Source organism: Loxodonta africana, chromosome 26 (genome assembly GCF_030014295.1).
Source record: "Loxodonta africana isolate mLoxAfr1 chromosome 26, mLoxAfr1.hap2, whole genome shotgun sequence".
Taxonomy (NCBI): domain Eukaryota; kingdom Metazoa; phylum Chordata; class Mammalia; order Proboscidea; family Elephantidae; genus Loxodonta; species Loxodonta africana.
This window is the reverse complement of record NC_087367.1, coordinates 41,796,877-41,821,108: the sequence shown is the minus strand read 5'-3', so window position 1 is coordinate 41,821,108 and position 24,232 is coordinate 41,796,877. Positions and strand designations below refer to the sequence as shown.

At 37.9% G+C, this 24,232-nt stretch overlaps 1 protein-coding gene across 5 annotated transcripts in view; it reads right to left on the bottom strand.

The window, feature by feature from the left end:
- STAG1 (STAG1 cohesin complex component) overlaps positions 1 to 24,232 on the bottom strand; it is a 519,923-nt gene that overhangs the window by 246,071 nt on the left and 249,620 nt on the right. For all 5 annotated transcript variants that reach the window (XM_023538819.2, XM_064277281.1, XM_023538818.2 and 2 more), the window contains one exon: positions 10,270 to 10,346. In XM_023538819.2, the coding sequence (XP_023394587.1) occupies positions 10,270 to 10,346 (77 nt within the window). The remainder of the gene's footprint in view (positions 1 to 10,269; positions 10,347 to 24,232) is intronic.

Here is a 24,232-nt window from a genome sequence, read left to right as displayed (position 1 = left end):
CAGAAATAAATGAAATAGAGAATAGGAAAACAAGAGACCAAACTGAAATAAGAAGGATTATAATAGAGTACTATGAAAAACTATAAAAAAAAAAAACAAAAAAACTATACTCCGACAAATTTGAAAACCTAGAGAAAATGGACAGATTTTTAGAAACAAGCTAACACAAACTTATGCTGAAAATCTGAACAGACCCATAATAAGTGACGGAAAAGGTAATAAAAAACAAAACTCTCAACAAAAAAAGCTCTAGTTTTAGAAGATAAGCTAGATAGCTGTGATCCTCTCAAAATTAAACACTTATACACATCAAAACTCTTACACACTGCTGGTGGGAATGTAAAATGGTGCAACTCTTTTGGAAAACGACATGGCACTTCCTTAAGAAGCTAGAAATAGAAATACCACATAATCCAGCAATTCTATTCCTAGGAATATATCCTAGAGAAATAAGAGCCATCACACGAACGGACATACGCACACCACCCATGTTCATTACAGCATTATTCACAATAGCAAAAAAAAAAAATGAAAACCTAAGTTCCCATCAACAGATGGATGGATAAACTATGGTGCATAAGCACAACGGAATGGTAAGCAGCAATGAAAGTGACAAATCTAGACTTCCAGCCAAATGGGGCCACAGACAGAAGCACCACGCTGTCCCTCCACAGCAAAGGCCTGAAAAACTAAGTAAAACAGAGACAGATGTCATTCCTGGAACCTGAAGTGTCAAATGAAGAGATAAAGAACTCAGCCAAGCACCAAATGGAATAAGAAACTGACAGAGGACAGAGAGGGAGGAGAGATACATGAGGTGGGCCCCATCAGCTAACGGAGCACAGATCCACCATCTAAGTTGCCAGTCAGGGACTAGCAGACAGGGACCAAGGAAAAGCAGCTTCGTGGAATGCCCACGAGAAGACAGGGCATCCGGTAAACAGCGATACGCGATTTCGCACCCCCCATTCTCTCCCCACTGCTCTACTTCTGAGCTTCCTGGTGGGCTGTGGTGGCTCAGCCAGCTGGGGAGTGCAGTGCCACTGCTGGGTGGATTCGCTCCACCCACATCACAGATCTGCGGACAGTCAGTACAGAAAAACAGCTTCACGACGTTCCCAACAGAAGACAGAACAGCCAGTAATGAGCGACATACACTTTCCTAACCCTCTCCCCCCGGCTTCGGCCTCCACGGCTTCCTGCCAGACCCAGACTCTAGGCCAGGAGGTAACTGCTTTGGCATCAGGCTGCTTGAATTCGCCCTGCCCACATCGGCTGGGCCCCTGAGCTGGTGTTGATTCTTTCATTCTCTTTAGGTTTCTAATCTATCTCCCAGCACATCCCCCTCCTTTTTTGGAACACCTTGCTCTGTGTGCCATCTATGCTTCTTCTTACAGTCTGTGAAGCCACACTTCACTGGGGAACCACTCCCCTGGCCTACGACACCATGATGTTGGGATCCCTGGGCTTTTCCCCCCTTGTTTTGCTTTGTTCTCTTTTGTATCGTATTTTCTTTTCATACCTTGGAAGCCCCTTCTAGCCAGGCTGCACTGCACACCTTAGGAGCCACACCCCCCAAATGTATGCAGCCACAAAAGTGGGATCCCTGGGAGCTTTTCTTTTTTTTTCTTTCTCCCTTTTCTGTCTTTATTTCTCAGTTCTCCTCTCTCTACACTTCTTTTCCTGTCTCCTGAATACCTACTGCTGTGTGACATCTATACCCACGCCAGCCAGGCTATACTGTGCAGCCCTAGAGACACTTCCCCAGTCTTAGCAGCCCCAAGAGTGGGATTCCGGGATTCCTGGGGAATTTTATTTTCCAAATTTTTATCTTTATTTTTTTCTCTCCTTTTCCCTTTTTCTTTTTCCTTTCTGCTTTTCTCCATTTCTCAGGTTCTCATCTCTCCACTCTAATGCCAAGCTCCCTTAGCACTTTTTTGTTTGTTTGTTTTTGGCTCCTGTTTCTCTCTCCTATTTTCCATACCCCTATTAGCTCCACACATCACAACCCCATCCCTGTTTCCTGCCTACCTGCACCATGCACTGACCATCACACTCCCGAGCAGCACAGGCACGGCCTATTAAAACATGCCCAGCACTGAATTCTGGCCTGCCCTGTCAACCCTAGTATGTGCCTCAAACAACCCATCCCAGACCCTTCTCTTCAGATGGACCTGCCCTGCTGCACCATAGCTGAATGGCTGGCCCTGCCCATTGGAAAAGAGGTAAAAAGTATCGTGACTACAGAGAAGCAAAGAATGCAGAGCCCGTCTGCTCAGACATACCCAAATAAAACAAAAAAGGACAAAACAAACTAATCTACAATCAAGAAATGAAGAAAATAACTACTAAATGTCCCAAAGACAGCAGACAATACCAAAACATATTAAAAAAAAAAAAGTTCAGGGTAGTTCCAATAGGTGCCCAACATAAAACACCAGATGACTTCCCAGTAGAAGAAAAGGCAAAAGAACTACTTGACAGGGAATGGAAATCTCTAATATTCAGGCCAATCCAGGAGTTGAAGCAAAAAGCAGACAAAAATGAGAAAAAAATGGAAACGAAAGGCAAATTCATGGAAAATACAAAAAATGGAACAATTCAGGAAAGTAATACAAGAACAAAATGCCAAAATAAATTAACAACTAGAAATTATACATAAACAATTAGAAATCCAAAAGGTAAACAACAAGATTTCAGAAATGGAGAGTGTCATAGAAGGGTTGAGGAACAGGTTTGAAACGATGGAAGACAGAATCAGCAAAACTGAAGACAAACACTTGGCTACAACTCTGAGAAAAAATCAGAAGAATGAAGAAAAATGAAGAAATCCTGAGAATTATGCGGGATACAATCAAAAGCAAAAATCTGCAAATGATCGAAGTTCCAGAACACAGGCAGAAAATAGAAAACACAGAGAATCACTGAAGAACTGCGGACAGAAAACATCCCTAATATCATGATGAAAAGCTGACTATATAAAAACCTCAACAAACCCTATATAGGACAGAACCCAGAAGAAAAACACCAAGGCATATCATAATCACACTCGCTAAAACCAAAGGCAAAGAAAAGATGCTGAGAGACATGCAAGAAAAACAAAAAGTCACATACAGAGGAGAAACAATAAGACCAAACCCTGATTATTTGGCAGAAACTATGGAGGCAAGTGGACAATGGAAGGACCTATATAAAACCTTGAAAGAAAAAAATTGTCAAACAAAAATAATTTATCCTATAAAACTTTTTTTCAAAGATGGTGGTGAAGTTAGGACATTTCCAGATACATAGAAATTAAGGGAATGAGTAAAAACCAAACCAAACTTAAAAGAACTATTAAAGGGAGTCCTTTGGTCTGAGAACAAACAACATCAGACTACAGCCTAAATCGAGGGTGCAAGATTATACCAGCTGGATACCAACACAGGAAATGAACTCTCAAGGACTCTCCAAAACCAAAACAATTCCAACAGAGAACCAGAGAGGTTAATCTGTAAATGACAACAACATCAGAACAATAAAAGAGGGAATGAACGGTATAAGTATAGAACTTCATAATCAAGAGGAAGGCAAGGCGACACCAAGTAATAATCGACTGGTTCAAACCTAGAAACATAAGGGTAAACTTCAAGGTAACCTCAAAGAAAGTTCACATACCTACTTATCAAGATAAAGAAGAAAAACATAAAGTCTCAATAAAAACAAAATCTACAAAAACAAAAATAAATGAAAAAGAAATACACAAACAAAAGGAACTCAGCACATGAGAGTAAAAGGAACAAAGAAAATGTTAGCTCCACAAAAAAGCACAAAATGATAGCAATAAACTCATACTTATCAATAATTACACTAATGTAAATGGCCTAGATGTACCCATAGACACAGAGTGACAGCATGGATATAAAAACAGGACCCATCAATATGTTATCTGAAAGACACACATTTCAGAAATAAAGTCATGAATTTATTAAAAATCAAAGGATGGAAAAAAAGATATATCAAGTAAATAACTACCAAAAAAGAGCAGGAGTGGCAATACTAATCTCAGATAAGATAGACTTTAAAACAAAATATAACATAAAAGACAAAGAATATAAATATATATCATATCATATATTGATTATATATAATGATACAACGATTACTGAGATGATCGATCATCAAGACTCAACCATAATAAATATCTATGCACCCAATGACAAGGCTCGAAAACACATAAGACTCTAACAACACTTAAAAGAGAAATCGACAGTTCCACAGGAAGAGTAGGAGACTTCAATACACCACTTTCACTAATGGACAGAACATCTAGAAAGAAACTCAACAAAGATACAGAAGACCTAAAGACCACAATCAGCCAACTTGATCTGACAGACATATAGAACACTCCACCCAACAGGTGCAAAGTACACATTCTTTTCCAACACACATGGAACTTTCTCCAGAATAGACCACACCTTAGGTCACAGAGTAACTCTCAACAAAACATAACAAATTGAGATAATACCTAGTATCTTCTCTGACCCTACTGCTATCAAAGTAGAAATTAACAACAGGAAGAGTAAGGAAAAAAAATCAATTCCATGGAAACTGAATAACACTTTGCTTAAAAAACACCGGGTAACGGAAGAATTCAAAGATGGAATCAAAAGGTTCCTGGAATAAAACAAGAATGAAAACGCATCATACCAAAACCTTTCGGACACAGAAAAGGCAGTACTCAGAGATCAATTTACAGCACTAGATGCACACATTAAAAAAGAAGGGTCAAAATCAATACATTAGTTATACAACTTGAACAAACAGAAAGAGAACAGCAAAAGAAGCCCAAAGCCACCAATAATAAAGATCAGAGCAGAAATAAAAGAAATAGAGAATAGAAAAACAACAGAAAGAATAAACAAAACCAAAAGTGGTTCTTTGAAAGGATCAAAAAAAAATCAACAAACTACTGGCCAAAATACAAAAGAAAAATAGGAGAGAATGCAAATAACCAAATAAGAATGAAATGGGGGACATTACACTGGGCCCAACTGAAATAAAAAGGATTGTAACAGAGTACCATGAAAAACTATAACAAATTTGAAAATCTAGAGGAAACGGACAAATTTCTAAAGACACACTACCTACCCAAACTAACACAAAATGATGTTGAAAATCTGAACAGATCCACAACAAGTGAAGAGGTTAAAAAGGTAATAAAAAAAAAAAAAACTCCCAACAAAAAAAAACCCTCTGGTCCAGAAGGCTTCACTGGAGAATTCTACTGAACACGCAGAGAAGTTACACCAGTACTACTCAAACTATTTTAGAACACAGAAAAGGAAGTGATACTTTGGAACTCATTCTATGAAGCCGGCATAACCCTGATAACAAAATCAGGTGAAGACACCACACACACAAAAAAAATTACAGACCAATATCTCTCATGAATATAGATGCAAAAATTCTCAACAGAATTCAACATCATATCAAAAAATAATACACCACGACCAAGTAGGATTCATATCAGGTATGCAAGAATAGTTCAACATTAGAAAATCAATCAATGTAATCTACCACATAAATAAAAGGAAAAAAAAAGAATCACGTGATCCTCTCAATTGACACAGAAAAGGCATTTGACACAGTCCAGCACCCATTCCTGATAAAAACTCTCAATAAAACAGGTACAGAAGGGAAATTTGACAACATAATAAAGGCATCTCTGCAAAACCAATGGCCAACATCATTCTCAACGAAGAGAGGCTAAAAGCATTCCCCTTGAGAATAGCAAACAAGACATGGACGTCCTGTATCACAACTCCTATTTAACATTGTGTTGGAAGTCTTAGCTAGAGCAATAAGGCAAGACACAGAAATAAGGGGCCTACAAATTGGTAGTTTAGAAATTAAAATACCCCTATTTGCGGATGATATGATCCTATACTTAAAATATCCAAGACTCCATCAGAAACTACTGGAACTAAGAGAAAGATTAAGTAGGGTGGCAGGATACAAGATAAACATACAAAAATCAGGTGGATTCCTATATACCAATAAAGGGAAAAATGAAAAGCAAATCAGGAAAACAACACCATTTATAATAAAAAAATAGATCCTAAAAAAATAAAATACTTGGGAATAAGTCTAATCAGGGATGTAAAAGAACTATGCAAAGAAAACTACAGAACACTACTGCAAGAAACCAAAAGAGATCTACATAAATGGAAAAACATACCATGCTCGTGTATAGGTAGGCTTAACATTGTGAAAATGAAAATTCTACCCAAAGCAATTTACAAATACAATCCAATACCAACCCAAATACCGACAACATTCTTTAGAAAAAAGATGGAAAATTTACCATTAACTTCATATGGAAAGGGAAGAGGACCCGGATAAGTAAAGAACTATTGAAGAAGAAGAATAACATAGGAGGATTCACATTAACTGACCTCAGGACATACTATACAGCTACAGTAGTCAAAACAGCCTGGTACTGGTATAACCACAGATACACTGACCAATAGAATAGAATGGAGAAACCAGATGTAAATCCATCCACTTATGGTCACCTGATCTTCAACAAGGGCCCAAAGTCCATCAAACGGGAAAAAGACAGTCTTTTCAACAAATGGTGCTGGCAAAACTGGATGTCCATCTGCAAAAAAAATGAAACAGGACCCATACCTCATACCATATGCAAAAACTAACCCAAAATGGATCAAAGACCTAATATAAAGCCAAAAATCATGATGTTCATAGAAGAAAAAATAGGATCAATGCTAGAGAGGCCCTAATAGATGGCATTAATAGGATACAAATCACAACCAACAACACACAAGCTCCAGAGGATAAGCTAGAGAACTGGAATCTTCTAAAAATTAAACACTTATGCTCATCAAAAGATTTCGCTGAAAGAGTAAAAAGAACCTACAGACTGGGAAAAAATGTTTGGCTATTACAAATCAGACAAAGGTCTAATCTCTAAAATCTAGAAGAAAATCCAACGCCTCTACAACAAAAAGACAAATAACCCAATTAAAATATAGGCAAAGGAAATGAACAGACACTTCACCAAAGAAGACATTAAAGCTGCCAACAGACACATGAGGAAATGGTCATGATCTCTAGCCATAAAAAAAAAAAAAAAAAATTTTTTTTTTTTTTTTTTAGAAAAATAAGGGAAATGCAAATCAAAACCACAGTGAGATGCCATCTCGCCCTGGCATTACTGGCACAAATCAATAAAACAGGAAATAACGAATGTTGGAGAGGTTGCGAGGAGATCAGAACTCTTATGCACTGCTGGTAGGAATGCAAAAATGATACAACCATTTTGGGAAATGACATGGCACTTCCTTAGGAAGCTAGAAATGGAAACCATATGGTCCAACAATCCCACTCCTAGGAATATATCCTTGAGAAGTAAGAGTTGCCACACGAATATATAAATATGTACACCCATGTTCACTGTACCATTGTCCGCAGTAGCAAAAAGATGGAAACAACCTAGATGCCCATCAGCAAATGAATGCATACACAAACTGTGGTACATACACACAATGGAGTATTATGGAACAATAACGACCGATAATGAATCTGTAAAACATCTCATAATATGGATGCATCCGGAGGGCATTATGCTGAGTGAAATAAGTCAATCACAAAAGGACAAATATTGTATGAGACCACTAATGTAAAAACTCATGAAAAGGTTTACATACAAAAAAGAAACAATCTTTGATGGTTAGGAGGGAGGGGAGGGGTGGAGATGGAAAAACATTTAATAGACAAAAGATAAGCGGTAACTTTGGTGAAGGGTAAGACAATACGCAATACTGGGGAAGCCAGCACAACCTGTACGAGGCAAGTCCACGGTAGCTCCATAGACACATCAAAACTTCCTGAGGGACTGAACTGTTGAGCTGGGGGTGGTGGGGATCATGATCTCAGGGAACATATAGCTCAAATGGCATAGAAGAGTTTATAAAGAAAATGTTCTACATTCTACTTTGGTGAGTAGCATCTGGGGTCTTAAAAGCCTGTGAATGGCCATCTAGGATACTCCAATGCTCTCACCCCTTCGGGAGCAAGGAAGAATGAAGAAAACTAAAGACAAAAGGGAAAGATTAGTCCAAAGGACTAATGGACCACATCTACCACGGCCTCCCCCAGAGTGAATGCAGTATAACTAGATGGTGCCTGGCTACCACCACTGACTGCTCTGACAGGGATCATAATAGAGGGTCCTGCACAGAGCTGGAGAAAAACGTAGAACAAAATTCTAACTGAAAAAGAAAGACCAGGCTTAATGGCGTGACAAGAGACTGGAGAAACCCTGAGAGTATGGCTTCTGGACACCCTTTCAGCTTAGTAATGAGGCAACTCCTGAGGTTTACCCTTCAGCGAAAGACTGAACAGGCCCATGGAACAAAACAAGACTAAAGGGGCATACCAGCCCTGAGACCAGGACTGGAAGGTAGGCGGGAACAGGAAAGGTGGTAATAGGGAACCCAGTGTTGAGAAGGTAGAATGTTGACATGTCGTGCGGTTGTTAACCAATGTCATGTAACAATGTATGTGCTAACTGCTTGATGATAAACCAGTTTGTTCTGTAAACCCTCATCTAAAGTTTAATAAAAGAAAAAAAAAAAAGAATGATGAATCTGTGAAACATCTCACAACATGGATCAATTTGGAAGGCATTATGCTGAGTGTAATAAGTCAATCAAAAAAGGACAAATACTGTATGAGACCACTGATATAAACACTCATGAAATGTTTACACACAGAAAGAAACAATCTTTGATGGTTACTAGGGAAGAGAGAGATGGGAGAGACAAGTAGTAACTAAACAATAAATAAGCGGTAACTTTTGTGAAGGGTAAGAGAGTACACCATTTTGGGGAATTCAGCACAGCCTGACCAATGCAACGTCATGGAAGCTTCACCGATACATCCAAATTCTGAGGAACTGAATTACTAGGCTGAGCACTGGGGACCACAGTCTCGGGGGACATCTAGCTCACGTGGCATAACATAGTTGATAAAGTGTTCCATATTCTAGTTTGGTGAGTACTGTCTAGAGGTCTTAAAAGCTTGTGAGCAGCCATCTAAGTTACTCCACTATTCTAACCCTGTGCGGAGCAAGGGAGAATGAAGAAAACTGAAGACACAAGGGAAAGATTAATCCAAAGAACAAATGGACCACAACTACAACAGCGTCCACCATACTAGGTCAACACAATTAGAGTGTGCCCGGCTACCACCACCAACCGTTCTGACGGGGATCACTATAGAGGGTCCCGGACTGAACTGGAGTAAAATGTGTAACAAAATTCTAACTCCCAAAAAAAGACCAGACTTACTGGTCAGACGCCAACTGAAGAAATCCTGAGAGTATGGTTTCTGGACACTGTTTTAACTCAGTACTGAAGTCACACCTGAGGCTCACCCTTCAGACAAAAATTAGACAGGCCCATAAAACAAAACGAGACTAAATGGGCACACCAGCTCAGGGGCAGGGACAAGGCAGGAGGGGACAGGAAAGCTGGTAATGGGGAAGGGCAACTCAAGGTTGAGAGGGAGAGAGTGTTGACATGTTGTGGGGTTGGCAACCAATTTCACAAAATAGCATATATTAATTTTTGAATGAGAAACTAATTTGCTCTGTAAACCCTCATCTTAAGTACTGTAAAATAAATACTTTCAAGCAAGACTTATCCCAAATAGAACCTTAAGGTTTACGGCAAAAAAAAAAAAAAAAGCCGGAGGGCGGGGGGGAGGAGGAATGAGGGGCTCCATGTAACATAACTTTGTGAAATCTTGGGTTAAATACAGTTAAACAGGTTTTCGTCCATTAGGATTTCTCCGAGCCTTAAATATGATGATGTGCTTTAACAATCTCTATATGAGCCGTGCTCAGATTTCTTTCTTCACACATTTCGTGGCACTAGCATACCACAGATAATGAAACTGTTTAAGGTGTATTTATAAAGGGGGATTGGAAAAAATCTTCAAGAATGAATATCAAGAATCAATTTCTACCTCGAATATCAGTCTTATCCTTATCATCGTCAGTCATTATTCAACACTACCTCTATGCAATGTAATCAAAGCCTCCAAATATCATGAATTTTGGAATAAGCAACATGGATTTTCATGTAAATAAATAGTATATATTCCCTTATACTAATCTCTAAATCAAAACAAAACTGAAAATAATCACATATTTACAATGTCAGAGTATAAACGGGCAATTTTATAAATTATAATGCTATATACCTCATCAAATTCTTCCGTCATTTTTCTGATGATTTCTGCATTCTGCATATTTCGAAACATCTCTATTCTCACAGTACCTGTGGAACAACAGATTTTACAGTTAATCTTTTTCTATCCCACGTTAAATATAAAATTTAATCTGGCCATTCTTTGAAAAGTTACATACAACTGCTCAAATCGTGAGTTTCTCTCTTTCCTTCCCAAACTCCCATATCATCTATAATAAAGGAATCTTTTCTTTGCGAACGTCAAAGCTCTTTAGACATTTAAAAAGAACGGAATATTCCATGAGGTAGAGAAGTATGAGGAAGAATATTGCGAGGAGGGTTGGGGAAGAAGAAGACAGAGACATAAGACAATAAATGTGTATTACAGGGAGGGTCCTGAAGACTGACTTAAATATACATTGGCTGCCTTACTCTTGAAAATCTCCAAACAGAGAGAGCGTATACTTTTATACTTCTTTTCATTTCTTTATCATTGGAATCTTCTATAACTGAAGACTAAATGTTCCCTGATTTGGTGGAACATTTCAGTTAAATCTGTTTTCTGAAAACATTAAAAGTTGCTCAGTAACTTCTACATAATTATCAAACAATAAAAGAAAAAATCTTTCTCATCACATTCTTTCATACTATCATTTAGCTACTTCCTTTTTATTTCAAGTATGGAGAGTTTTGTAAATGTCATCACTCTCACATTAAAGAGAATGAAGAATGTGAACAGTGAAAAGCTGCTTCAAAAATCAACATAATTTAAAGAAACTGAAATAAAGTTCCAAATCAACCTTGGGTACAGAGAATCCTGGCCTAGTTAAATGATTTTAAGTTTCAACTGCATAATTATTAAACAATAAACTTAAGAATTCCAAGATTAAGACTTACTAAATCAATCAGAACCACTCTATAACCTCTGACATATTCCTTGCCAGTGATTACATGCTCCAATTCAAATCAAATTTTAGAATGTAAGACAGAAGAGTCTTTGAAATGTACTGTACTCTTAGAGGAAAGAGCATGGAGCAATAATAAAACCCTAAAAGTTAGGTATAATCTTTAATTCAGAATCTCAACAAAAACTACATTGGCACATTTGGCACACTGAACTTAATTTGACTAAAAAAAAAAAAAAATTTTTTTTTTTTTAATTTGACTAGTTTTTATTAATCAGGAAAAGTAATACCTGTCCTATGTTTTAACCAGATCCATTTTAACTACATTATACAGAGCTTTCTCTTTCATGTTCAGGGCTCTAAATTCAGTAAGTACCAACACTGGATATTCTCAATATCCAACTGTAGGTACGACAACGTCCAGGTTAAGGGAGCTAGGTGTAGAAAGGGAAAGTATTTTTAAAAGATTTCCACCTAAACATACAAACTCCTGAACAAAATGGTAAAAATTTATAATGTGATTTTATTTAATGCCAAAATCAGTACCGAAGATAGGTTGTTTATACACTAAAATACAGCCTTTATTTTTTGTGAGAATTTTAAAAAGTTAAATACACAAGAAATCTGCATTAAATTGTGTATTATAAATTTTGCTTCTCCCCCCAAAAATAAAAACTTTGTCAAACATTCCTAAAATTACCCAATAAAATAAAACTGTTTTGACCGTACAAGCCAATGATATTTAACTTTCTTTGGATCACTGAAACATTTTGTGAATCTTAAGTACATTCACATACAGAAAAAGCATATAATTTCAGAGGGTGGTTCACGGCACTGATAGGTAAAATTCCATTAGCAAGTACTAAAGTGGACAAAAGAGTAAAATTAGATTTTTAAATTATTAAAAACGAGGATAATCTGTTGTTCGCATTAGTATGTTATTGTGTGCTGATGAGTCAATTCTGACACACAGTGATCCTGTATGCATATAGAAAATTCTATTGACTACAATGCTGCAACAGCTGATAAGATTTTAAAAAACCCTTCTTAATGATCTGATGTTGAAATTATACTACAAAGTCTTAGAGATCCAGAATACTTTTGTTTTTTGGTCTAGTCTAAAATTTGGTATTCTGTTAATTAAATCTCTATCATAACATAATGATGACAAGGCCATGCTGTATCTAAACTAGACTAGATCTTTCAAGTAAAAGAAATTAGTCCATATGTGGAAATACTGACATTAAACAAAAGTAGTGATTCTCAACCTAATGAACTCCAATACTCATATAAATATTTAACAACATTCATTAGCCATCCTGAAACAATCCATACGAAACGTAAAAAATCTATACATGCAAATAAAACATACATACACAATGCCATATTTCACAGCAGAAAAGTATGCAAAACTTATTTACAGTAAAGTAAGTACTTTATTTCAGTGTTTTATCATGATCAGGCACAGTGACAGTTGTTCCACATAATAAAAAGTTTGGAGCATCCAAAATGCTCTAAAAGAGCCCCTGAAGGATAAAGACACTCATCTCAACCTTAATTTTCCACAAATCTGCTTAGATTTAAAAAAAAAAAGAAGGAAAAAAGCACAAAAGTAGAGGAAAAGAGAAAGAAGAGAGGGAGGGATCTCCAAGTTTGAAAGCACCATTACCGCTAAATGTCAAAAAAAGGAATAAGGATATTATAATTTAACTATAGTCCAGAATAAGATATGCACATCACCACACAGAAGATGGATTTAATGGGGGAATTAATTAACTCATCTTTTTTACTTTTACTCTAAGATTTCAAAGGACTATGCTTTCTGTGAGATTACTAGTTAAGGCAGTAATTTTTAATATTTTTTCCCCCTAAATTGAGACATTATCTAGATGCCCAACCAGAGGCAGGGACTGCATAAGACCTTATGACCTCTCCTCATGATTTTTTTTAAAAAGTTTCAATTATTAAACACATATTAGTCACTTACTACGTACTACACAGTGTTAGATTCTTGAAATACAAGGATACATAAAGCATAATCGGTGTCTTCAAAAATCTCTTATACAAATTCCCACAGATCTTAGTGACTCGGCCAAAGTCATAGTCAAGACAAACCTGGAACTGTATGGAGATAAAAATTAAGCATCCTGAACTCAAACTAGTGAGATGTCAATTCACAGTTAAAAGAAAATCTGTCCTCTTCAAAAGTAATTATTTACTTTAAAGAGATGTATTTTATGACTCTTTCTATTCTTCTAAACATAGATTTGTGCTATTGGGGAAATTATAGAAAATAATAAACAACTTTTTCTTTTCAGCCATTTTCAAATCTACCTTTCCAGGGGGGCTTTTCACAACAGGGCAAAAGAGTTTATAAAATTCATTTCTGAGTAGACAGAAGTCTTATTCTATAAGGTATCCTCAAGGTACCATCAAACTGAATTCTATAACTCAACATAAAAAGCAATAATATTTCTTCATTATACATGTAAACAATCGCAACAGACTGTTATACTAAAAGATCCAGTATAATTTAAGAAACACAAGGATTACAGTAGTATACTTCCAAATCACAGAAACCACCGCTTCTGAAGTGTCCTTGTTATAAATTTTTATTGAGATATTTATAGTGAACATTTTGTTGCTTTTCATTTCTTCCTGGAATTTAGAAGAATGAGGAATTAATCTGTCTCAGAGTTCAACAAATTCCATATTGTATTTCATTTGCTCAAGACTTTTCACTTTCTAGAAGTCGTGTAAAGAAGCATGAATATGTATCATTTTGAAAAAAAATTTTGACCATTTTAAAGTCTTCAATAGTCAGCCTCCAAGGTATTTCCATTGCCAATCACCACCACCTCTGGTTATTCAAGCTCTTACATAACCCTTTACCGGGCATGAGTTGAATGTAGTGACTCATATTTAACAAAGAGAATAAGAAGGCAGTGACTATGTGTGAGTTGGAGATGAGGTCGTAAGAGCAACATAGCATCACCCTCTTTCTTTCTTGGATAACTAGCTCCGTGGAAGCCAGCTGCCATGTTATAAAGATACTCTACAAACGTATCCACGCGGCGAGGAACTAAAGTTCCATTTGTAAGCCACGTGAGTGAGCCTTCTTAGAAGAGAATCCTTCCCTAGCCAACTCTGAAGATGACTGCTGTTTGGTGCTGTGGAGTCAATTCTGACTCATAGTGGCCCCAGTAGAACTGTGACAGTAGAACTGCCTCATAAGGTTTTTTTTGGCTGTAATCTTTATAGAATGGAAGCAGATCGTCAGGGCTTTCTTCCATGGAGCCACTGGGTGAGTTCGAACTGCCAACCTTTCCATTAGCAGCCAAGCACTTAACCATTGTACAACCAGGTCTCCTTCAGATGACTGCAGACATGGCAAACAGTTTGACTGCAATTTTACGAGGAACTCTAAACCAGAACTACCCAGCTAAGCCACAAAAACTGTGAGAAATAAGTGGTTAATGCTCTGTTAAGCCAGTAGGTTATGGGGTTATCTGTTACACAGCAATAGATAACTAATGGTGATTTATTAGAAATTTCACTAGCAATTTCCAGAAAAAACATGTATTTTAAAAGAATGCTACATATCCTTTTAAATACTTAAAGGAAAGGACAATGGTAACACAATTCCAAAAATGCTTTTCACAAATGATCCAGCAATTTCACTTATAAGTATTTACTCAAGAGAAATGCAAACATGTCCATAAAAAGAAAGCCTTGCACAGTAATGTCAATAGATTTATTCATTAACAGCACTCCCCACACTAAAACATAGAAATAGGATTGGTGAATTAACAAACTGTGGCTATTATTCAGCAATAAAAGGAAACAAACTATTGATCTGCACAACAGGATGCATGATTTTCCCAAATATTATGTTATATAAAAAACTACATTAAAAAGAATGTATTATATGATTCCACTTACAGGAAATTCTAGAACAAAATAAACTATAGTGATAAAGAGCAAATCACTGGCTACTGGGAATGTGGAAATGGGCTATAGGGTCGGAGAGAGGAGATTTACTACAAATTGATAAAATTTTCTGAGATGAAAATGTTTTATATTTTCATTGGAGTGTTGTCACATGGATGTATACACTTGTCAAAAACCATCTGTCTGTACACATAAAATGTGCCAATTTAAATTATTTAAATTATCTCTTGGTAAGCTCAAGAGAAAAGTGTACAAGCACACGTCTGGGATAATGTGAGTTCGATTCCAGAGCACTGCAATAAAGTGAATCACATGAATTTTTTGGTTCCCTGGTACATATAAAAGTTATGTTCATACTATAGTGTAGTCTGTAAGTATGCAATACCATTATGTCTCAAAAACCAATGTACATATCTTAATAATACTTCATTGCTAAAAAATGCTAACCATTATCTGAGCCTTCAACAAGTTGCAATCATTTTGCCGGTACCTTGCCTCAATGATAAATGCTGCTAACTGATCAGGGTGATGGATGCTGAAGGCTGGGGTGGCCGCGGCAATTTCTTAAAATAAGACAACACTGAAGTTTGTTGCATTTCGCTCCTTTCACGAAAGATTTCTCTGTAGCACGTGATGTTGTTTGACAGCATTTTACCCACAGAAAACTTCTTTCAAAGCTGGAAGCAATCCTCTCAAACCCTGCCACTGCTTTGTTAACTAAGTTTAGGTAATAATTTAAATTCTTTGTTGTCATTTCAACAATGTTCACTGCATCTTCACTTAGAGCAGATTCCATCTCAAGAAGTCACTTTCTTTGCTCATCCATAAGATGCAAATCCTCATTCGTTAAACTTTTATCATGAGATTGCAGCAATTTAGTCCGAAGCTCCCCTTCTAATTCTAGTCCTCTTGCTATTTTCACACCTGTAGTTACTTCCTCCACTGAAGTCTTGAACGGCTCAGTCATTCAAGAGGGTTGGAATCGACTTCTTCCAAACTCCTATTAATGCTGATATTTTGACCTCCTCCCATGAATCACAAATGTTCTTAATGGCATCTGGAATGGTAAATCCTTTCCAGATGGTTTTCAATTTCCTTTGTCCAGATTCATCAGAAGAATCACAATCTACGGCAGCTAAAGCCTTAGGAAATATTTTGAAAGGTAATCTTTTATTCTGAGCACTGGCCTCAACATAGGGCTTAAAATATTCAGTAAACCATGTTGTAAACAGACGTGCTGTCATCCAGGCTGTATTTTTCCATTTAAAGAGCACTGGCAGAGTAGATTTAACTTAATTCTTAAGGGCCCTAAGATTTTGAATGGTAAATGAGCGCTGGTTTCAACTTAAAGTCACCAGCTGCATTAGCCCCTAACTAGAGAGTCAGCCTGTCCTTTGAAGCTGTGAAGCTAGGCATTGACTTATCCCCTCTAGCTATGAAAGCCTAGATGGCATCTTCTTCCAATATATGGTTGTTTCATCTACACTGAATATCTGTTATTCACGTAGCCACCTTCATCAATTATCTCAGCTAGATCTTCTGGATAACTTGCTCCAGCTTCTACATCTGCACTTGCTTTTTCACCTTGCACTTTTATGTTATGGAGACAGCTTCTTTTCTTAAGCTTCATGAACCAACCTCTGCTAACTTCAAACTCTTCTTCTGCAGTTTCCTCATCTCTCTCAGCCTTCACAGAACTGAAGAGAGTTAGGGACTTGCTCTGAATTAGGCTTTAGCTTAAGGCAATATTATGGTTTGATCTTCTATCCAGACCACTCTGTATCAGGAATAAAGAGCTCTGGCAGTGCAGTGGTTAAGAGCTTGGCTGCTAATCAAAAGGTAGGCAGTTCGAATCCACTAGCAGCTCCGTGGAATCCCTGGGGCAGTTCTACTCTGTCCTATAGCATCGCTATGAATCGGAATTGGCTCGATGGCGACATCTTAGTTTTTTTTTTTTTAAATCAGAAATAAGGCTGTTTTCAGAAGAAAACAGTATTTGATGATTACAAGGGTGGGGAGGGAGGGAGAAGGGTAGTCACAAATTACAAAAATTATTTTTGGTGAAGGGAAGGACAACACACAATACAGGGAAGTCAGCACAACTGGACTAATCTAAAAGCTAAGAAGTTTCCTGAACACAACCAAACACTTCAAGGGACAGACCAGCAGGGGCAGGGGTCTGGGGACCATGGTTTCAGAAGACATCTAGGTCAGTTGGCACAACAAAGTATATTACGAAAACATTCTGCGTCCCAGTTTGCTGAGTAGCATCTGGGGTCTTAAAAGCTAGCAAGCAGCCATCTAAGAGGCATCAATTGATCTCAACCCACCTGAAGCAAAGGAGTATGAAGAACACCAAAGACGCAAGGAAAATATGAGCCCAAGAGAAAGAAAGGGCCACATAAACCAGAGATTCCATCAGCCTGAGACCAGAAGAACTAAACGGTACCCAGCTACCACCTATGACTGCCCTGACAGGGAAGAGAACAGAGAATCCCTGATGGAGGAGGAGAAAAGTAGGATGCAGACCTCAAATTCTAGTAAAAAGACCAGACTTAATGGTCTGACTAAGACTGGAGGGACCCCAGAGGGGTCCATTCTCAAAGCCAGCTTTTCAGACAAAAATTAGACTGGACGATAAGACATAAAATGATACTGGTGAGAAGTGTGCTTCTTAGCTCAAGTAGACACATTAGACTATGTGGTAACTCCTATCTGATGTGAGATGAGAAGGCAGAGTTTGACAGGGGCAGGTTGAATGGATGTGGGAAATATAGGGTGGAGAGAAGGAGTGTGCTGTCACATTGTAGGGAGAGCAATTAGGGTCATATAACAATGTGTGTAAGTTTTTGGACGAGCAACTGACTGGAACTGCAAACTTTCACTTGTAGCACAATAAAAAAATGGTATTTATGCTAACATGTAATGATTTATTATTTTTAAATTAAGAAAATTTACAACACCAAAAAAAAAAAAAAAAAAGAAGAAGAGAGAAGGCTTATCATTAATGTCTACCAAAGTAGCACTTTTAATTTCCTTCAAGAACTTTTACTTTGCATACACAACTTGGCTAACTCATCGGCACAAGAGGCCTAGCTTTCAGCCGCTCTCAGCTATCGACATGCCGTCCTCGTTAACCTTAATTACTTCTTGCTTTTGATTTAAAGTAAGAGATGTGTCAATCTTCCTTTCACTTGAATACTTAGAGGCCACTGTTTTTTGTAGGGTTATTAACTTGCCTAATTTCAATACTGTCATGTCTCAGGGAATAGGGAGGCCCGAGGAGAAGAAGAGAGATGGGGCAATGGCTCGTTGGTGGAGCAGTCAGAATACACACACCGTTGATTAAATTGTGGCGCCTCAAAACAATTACAATAATAACATCAAAGATCACTGAACACAAATCACCATTAGATACAGTAATAACGAAAAGTTTTAAGTATTTCGAGAATTACAAAAATGTGACACAGAAACATGAAATGAGTATATGCTGTTGGAAAAATGGCACCAACAGACTTGATAGATACAGGGTTGCCAAAAACCTTCAATTTGTAAAAATGCAGTATCTAGCAAAGTGCAATAAAGCAAAGCTCAATAAAACAAGGTATACCAGTAGTAATCCTATTACTTCAGTAATAATTTACAAGTCATTGTTAAGATACTTCTAGTATAAATTATGCTCACTTCTATATCTATGATTAATATGGCAGTTTCCAGAGACAGTGGAGTCATAATTATATTTTCAGTGGATTAGTTACGTTAGTGGACAAAGAAAGGAGTACCTCCCTGCATTAATTTAATGTCAAAATAAGAGACAGCAGAATAGTAACTACCACTAAAAGCAATATGAAAAAAAAAACGCCTCACGCTTAGCATCTTTAAAGGTGACTACCACGTACAAAGGAAACCCCGGTGGCGTAGTGGTTAAATGCTACGGTTGCTAACCAAAAGGTTGACAGTTCAAATCCACTAGGTGCTCTTTGGAAACTCTATGGAGCAGTTCTAATTTGCCCTGCCGGGTCACTGTGAGTCAGATTTGACTCGATGGCAATGGGTTTTTGGGTTTACCATGTACAAAGGAGTTCCTAGGGTGGCATGAAAGAGTAAATGTTCAAATACCCTATAGGCTGCCGGTCTGAAAACACCCAGAGGCTTTGGAAGACAGCCTGGCGATCTGCCTCTGAAAGGTCATAGCTCTGAAAACCCTGTAGAGCAGTTTTACCCTGCTGTCATGGATTGACTTGTTTCCCCAAAAATGTGTGTAACAACTTGGTTAGGCCATGTGTGGTTATCGTCCATTTTGTGATTTTAATTTTATGTTAAGAGGATTAGGTGGGATTGTAATATCACCCTTACTCAGGTCACCTCCCTGATCCAAGGTAAAGGGAGTTTCCCTGGGGTATGGCCTGCACCACATTTTATCTTTGAAGTGATAAAAGGAAAGGGGAGCAAGCAGAGAGTTGGGGACTTCATACCACCAAGAAAGCAGCAGCAGGAGCAGAGCATGGACACGGGGTCCCTGTGCCTGAGAAGCTCCTTGACCCAGGGAAGATTGAGAACAAGGACATTCCTCCAGAGCAGACAGAAAGAGAAAGCCTTCCCCTGGAGCCAACGCCCTGAATTTGGACTTATAACCTACTACACTGTGAGAAAATAAATTTCTCTTTGTTAAAGCCATCCACTTGTGGTATTTCTGTTACGGCAGCACTAGATAACTAAGACACCTGCACACATGGGGTTTCCATGAGTGGTTCAACTCGATGGCAACTAACAGTAACAATCACGTACAAATAACTATTACTTCAGCTCCACCTTCCGGTCCCACTGAGACCACAACTTTGCTCCCTTGGCTTTAGGCATACCATTCTCCTAGTCCAACTGAGTGGTGACTCCACCCTTAGAAACACAAGAGACCAGAGCTCCACGCTTTGAATCCCTAGAGGTTGAGGTCATACTTTTAAGACTGTATCTGCCCTGCTGGGGCAAGTGTTCCAAAGGTCTATAGCTCCACCGATAAGTGTCCGGAGGCACCTCACTCTGTCAGGAAGCTTCCTGTGCAAAGGCACTCAGATCTCTCGTTTCACGGGTCTGCTCCAGTCCTGTCTGGTGTTGGTCTCCTTGTTCTGCCACTGCCAGTTCTCTGCTGCTGCTGGTTTTCTGCTGCTGCCAGTCCTCGATTCAGTTTCAAAACTGCTTCCACGTTTTAGGTATCTGTTAGAGCAGCACCCCACTCCCAGTACTAAATTCTGTCTTAGTCATCTGGTGTTGCTATAACAGAAATATCACAAGCGGATGGCTTTAACAAAGAAAAATTTACTTCCTCACACCCTAGTAGGCTAGAAGTCCAAATTCAGGGCATCTGCTCCAAGGGAAGGCCTTCTCCCTCTGTCAGCTCTGGAGAAAGGTCCTTCTCAGCAATATTCCCCTGGACTAGGAGCTTCTCCATGTAGGAACCCCAAGTTCCAAGGACTCACTCTGCTCCTGTTGCTTCTTTTTTGTATAAGGTCACCACTCAACTAACTGCTTCTCTTTCCTTTTATCTCTTGTAAGATAAAAGGTGGTAGACGCTGGGGAAACTCCCTTTTCACTGGATCAGGGATGTTAGTAAAAGTGTTACAACCCCATACTAATCCTCTTTAACATAAAGTTACAATCACAAAATGGAGGACAATCACACAATACTGGGACTCATGGCCTAACCAATGACACATATTTTTGAGGGACACAATTAAATCCATTACCTTCCCCTACACTCCATTCTATGATGTCAGGCAGAGCAGGAATTCTAACCTACTTTGCAACTTTCCAACTTTGCAACTTTCCAACTTTTTTTTTTTTTATAGAAGTAGGTAGACTAGAAGATTAAAGGCAGGCAGACCTTTACTTAGCATCAAAACAATTTATCCAAATATAATACTAACGAAAGGTTATTTTAGGGGTTTATAGATTTTATGACATAACATTCTGACCCACTCAGAATTACTGAAGCCTGGGTATGGATGAAATACACTTGTATTGCCTAACAATAATTAGCAAAGAGACTTCCAAACAGTAGATGTAAGTAACTGTTCCATGCATGAATCAGCTTCTTTTCTTTTCTTTCCTCCTTTTAAAGGGTGGATTATACAGTTTTAATTAATAAAATCTAACTGGAGAGGAACCAGAAACAGTCCAAACATGTGACAGCACGTTTTTTGTTTGGTATTCTCATTTCTTTCTTATTTCATTTTCACTTTACCTAGCCTGGTAAGACAGCAAGTTCTAAATTAAAAAAAAAAAAAAAAAGGGGAGAATGACTAGAAATATACATGGATGAAATGGTGGAGAAAAACTGAGTTAGAAAAGGAGAGAATACTAAAACTGAGAAGAGTCTGCTAAAGAAACATCTGCATCCAGACATGTGTGACTTAATACTTACCTAGGAACGCAGTGCATCCAGACATGTATGACTTAACAGTTACCTAGGAATGCAGCGACTACACATGAGAGTCTTTGGTATATAAGTCTTCACTGTTTCAAGATTTGAGGAGGAACAAGGGGAAAAAGGTAGAGAAAGGCACAAGAACTTTAGCTGCCTTTCAATGAGTATTTGAAGTTTTCATTATATACATCTCGGGATGTACATGGTCTGTCTCGATAGTACATGCAAAATTGAAAAAAAAAATTACCTTGCAGGCTATTATAAACAAATACACATTTCTGAAAACTTATACATTTTTTAAAATGCCTTGAAAATAGAAACTTATTATGACATCTTCTCCAGTGATGACTCTGTCTCTAGATGGCAGCCTACATTTGGTAACACTCTTGTAAAAAACTAATATACTTCTTCCTCTGTAAATACAAAAGCAAGTGACAACACCAAACTAAATGTTCAAAAACAAAACAAATCTGGTATTGGGACATGATATTTGAGTACCAACTAAGTAGATATAGGGTGCATTCCATCATATTAAAAAGACAAATTTACTAAGTATTAGTAATTCAAATTTTGCAGCTTAGCTGAGGCATACTAGTACAGCCCACAGGCAAAAGCAAGCATTATCCTAGATCCATAACCTTTCATATGATACAGGATAGGCAAGGTTCTTAATCTATGTCACATGAATTCCTAGGTATCTATGAATCTCTGAAAATGTATGAAAAATCTGTGTCTATGTACATTTGTGGAGAAAAGCCCAAAGCTTTCAAAAGATTATTAAAGGAATTTTGAGAGCCCCAAAATGTAAAAACTATGCATTAGAGGAAAAACAGCAACCAAATATCAGTATTTGTCTTAGGCAACTAAAGGGAGAAAGAAGAAAGTAAAGAAGCGCTTAATGGGGGAAAATATGAGAATAAAATTCTAGAAAAATGTTACTCTTCATATCATGACAGGGAAAAGTAAAGACTCCGGATTTGGGGCTACAGAGAAGAAAGGTTAAACTCTTCTTCCTATTAAAGAGGGCCACGAGTGAAACGGAAGCCCCGGTGCTATAGTGGTTAAGAGCTATGGCTGCTAACTAAAGAAAGGGTCGGCAGTTCGAATCTGCCAGGCGCTCCTTGGAAACTCCATGGGGCAGTTCTACTCTGTCCTGTAGGGTCACTATGAGTCGGAAACGACTCGGCGGCACCGGGTATGAGTGAAACAGTATCATCTAGGGAAAGCCAGGTTTCATCTCTAAGTGAAGAAGAAAAGAGCACAAGGAAACTTAAACTTGCCCATAATTTTACAGAAATAAATTACTGAGGTAGAATTTTTATTTATCAACTATCTTGTTTACAGCTAACACTGTAGATTTGACTGCAGTTAATAATTTAATTTAGGATCTAAATATTTCAGATTTTTTAAAAGTTTCTTATCAAACAGCATCTAAGCGATGAAGTCCTGCTTCTTTACCCTCTGTGTCTAAGCTATGTCATTACCCATCCATTGCTGCAGAGTTGATTCTGACACATAGCGACCCTATAGGGGAGAGTAGAACTGCCCCACAGGTTTTCCAAGGGTGTAAGTCTTCACGAAAGCAGAATGCCACATCTTTCTCCCAAGGAGCCACTGGTAGGTTTGAACAGCCGGTTTCTCATTTAGTAGCCAAGCACTTTAACCACTGTGCTACCAGGGCACCAGAGCTCCTTCCGTCACAAAAACAAAAAGCAAACAGAAAAAAAGCCTGTTGCGAATTCAGACTCAGAGAGATTCTAAAGGCAAGAGCAGAACTGTCCCAAGGGTTACCAAGGAGCGTATGGTGAATTCAAACTGCTGACCTTTTGGTTAGCAGCCTGAGTTCTTAACCATCATGTCACCAGGATGCCCTTAGATCACTAAAAAATCTCAAATATATTTATGTGAAGTTCCACTCAGTTTTTTTCTTCACTGCCAGTAAGATTTTGTCAATTCATCTATTATCCAGACTACAAGTATTACTGAGTTTTATTATCCAGCTTTTATATGTGAATTAAAAAAAAAAAAAAAAACTGATTGGTTGGGTTTATTAAGAGTCACAAAGAATTTTTCTAAAACTAATGAATTCCCATAGTATTTTTTTAAATACGCTTTTATTTTAGAGTAGTTGTAGATTTATAGAAAATTTCAGAAGACAGTAGAGAGTTCCTATATACACCACACCCAGTTTCCCCTATTCTAAATAGCTAAGAGTATGGGTACATTTGTCACAACTGAACCAAACTGATAAGTTCTTTTTAATTAAAGTCCTTACATTATTCAGAGTTCTTCATTTTTACCTACTGTCCTTCATCTGTTCCTAGATTCCATCCAGAATATGACATTACATTTAGTCGACATGCGTCATTAGGCTCTTCTAGACTTCAGAGTTTCGCAGGCTTACCTTGTTTTTTATAACCTTGACAGTTTTGAGAAGTACTGGTCAGGTATTTTCTAAAATTTGAGTTTGTCTGAGTTTTTGAGAGGAAGACCTGAGAAATAATGTGCCGGCCTCATCACATCAAATCAAGGACACATGCTATCAACATGACCAATCACTAGATGTTAACCTTGATCAGCTGGCTAAGGTAGTGTTTGTCAAGTTTTTCCACTGTAAATTTACTATTTTTTCTCCCTTTCCAGACTGTACTCTTTGAAAGGCAGTCATTACATGCAGCCCATAAGAAGGGGTGAGTTAA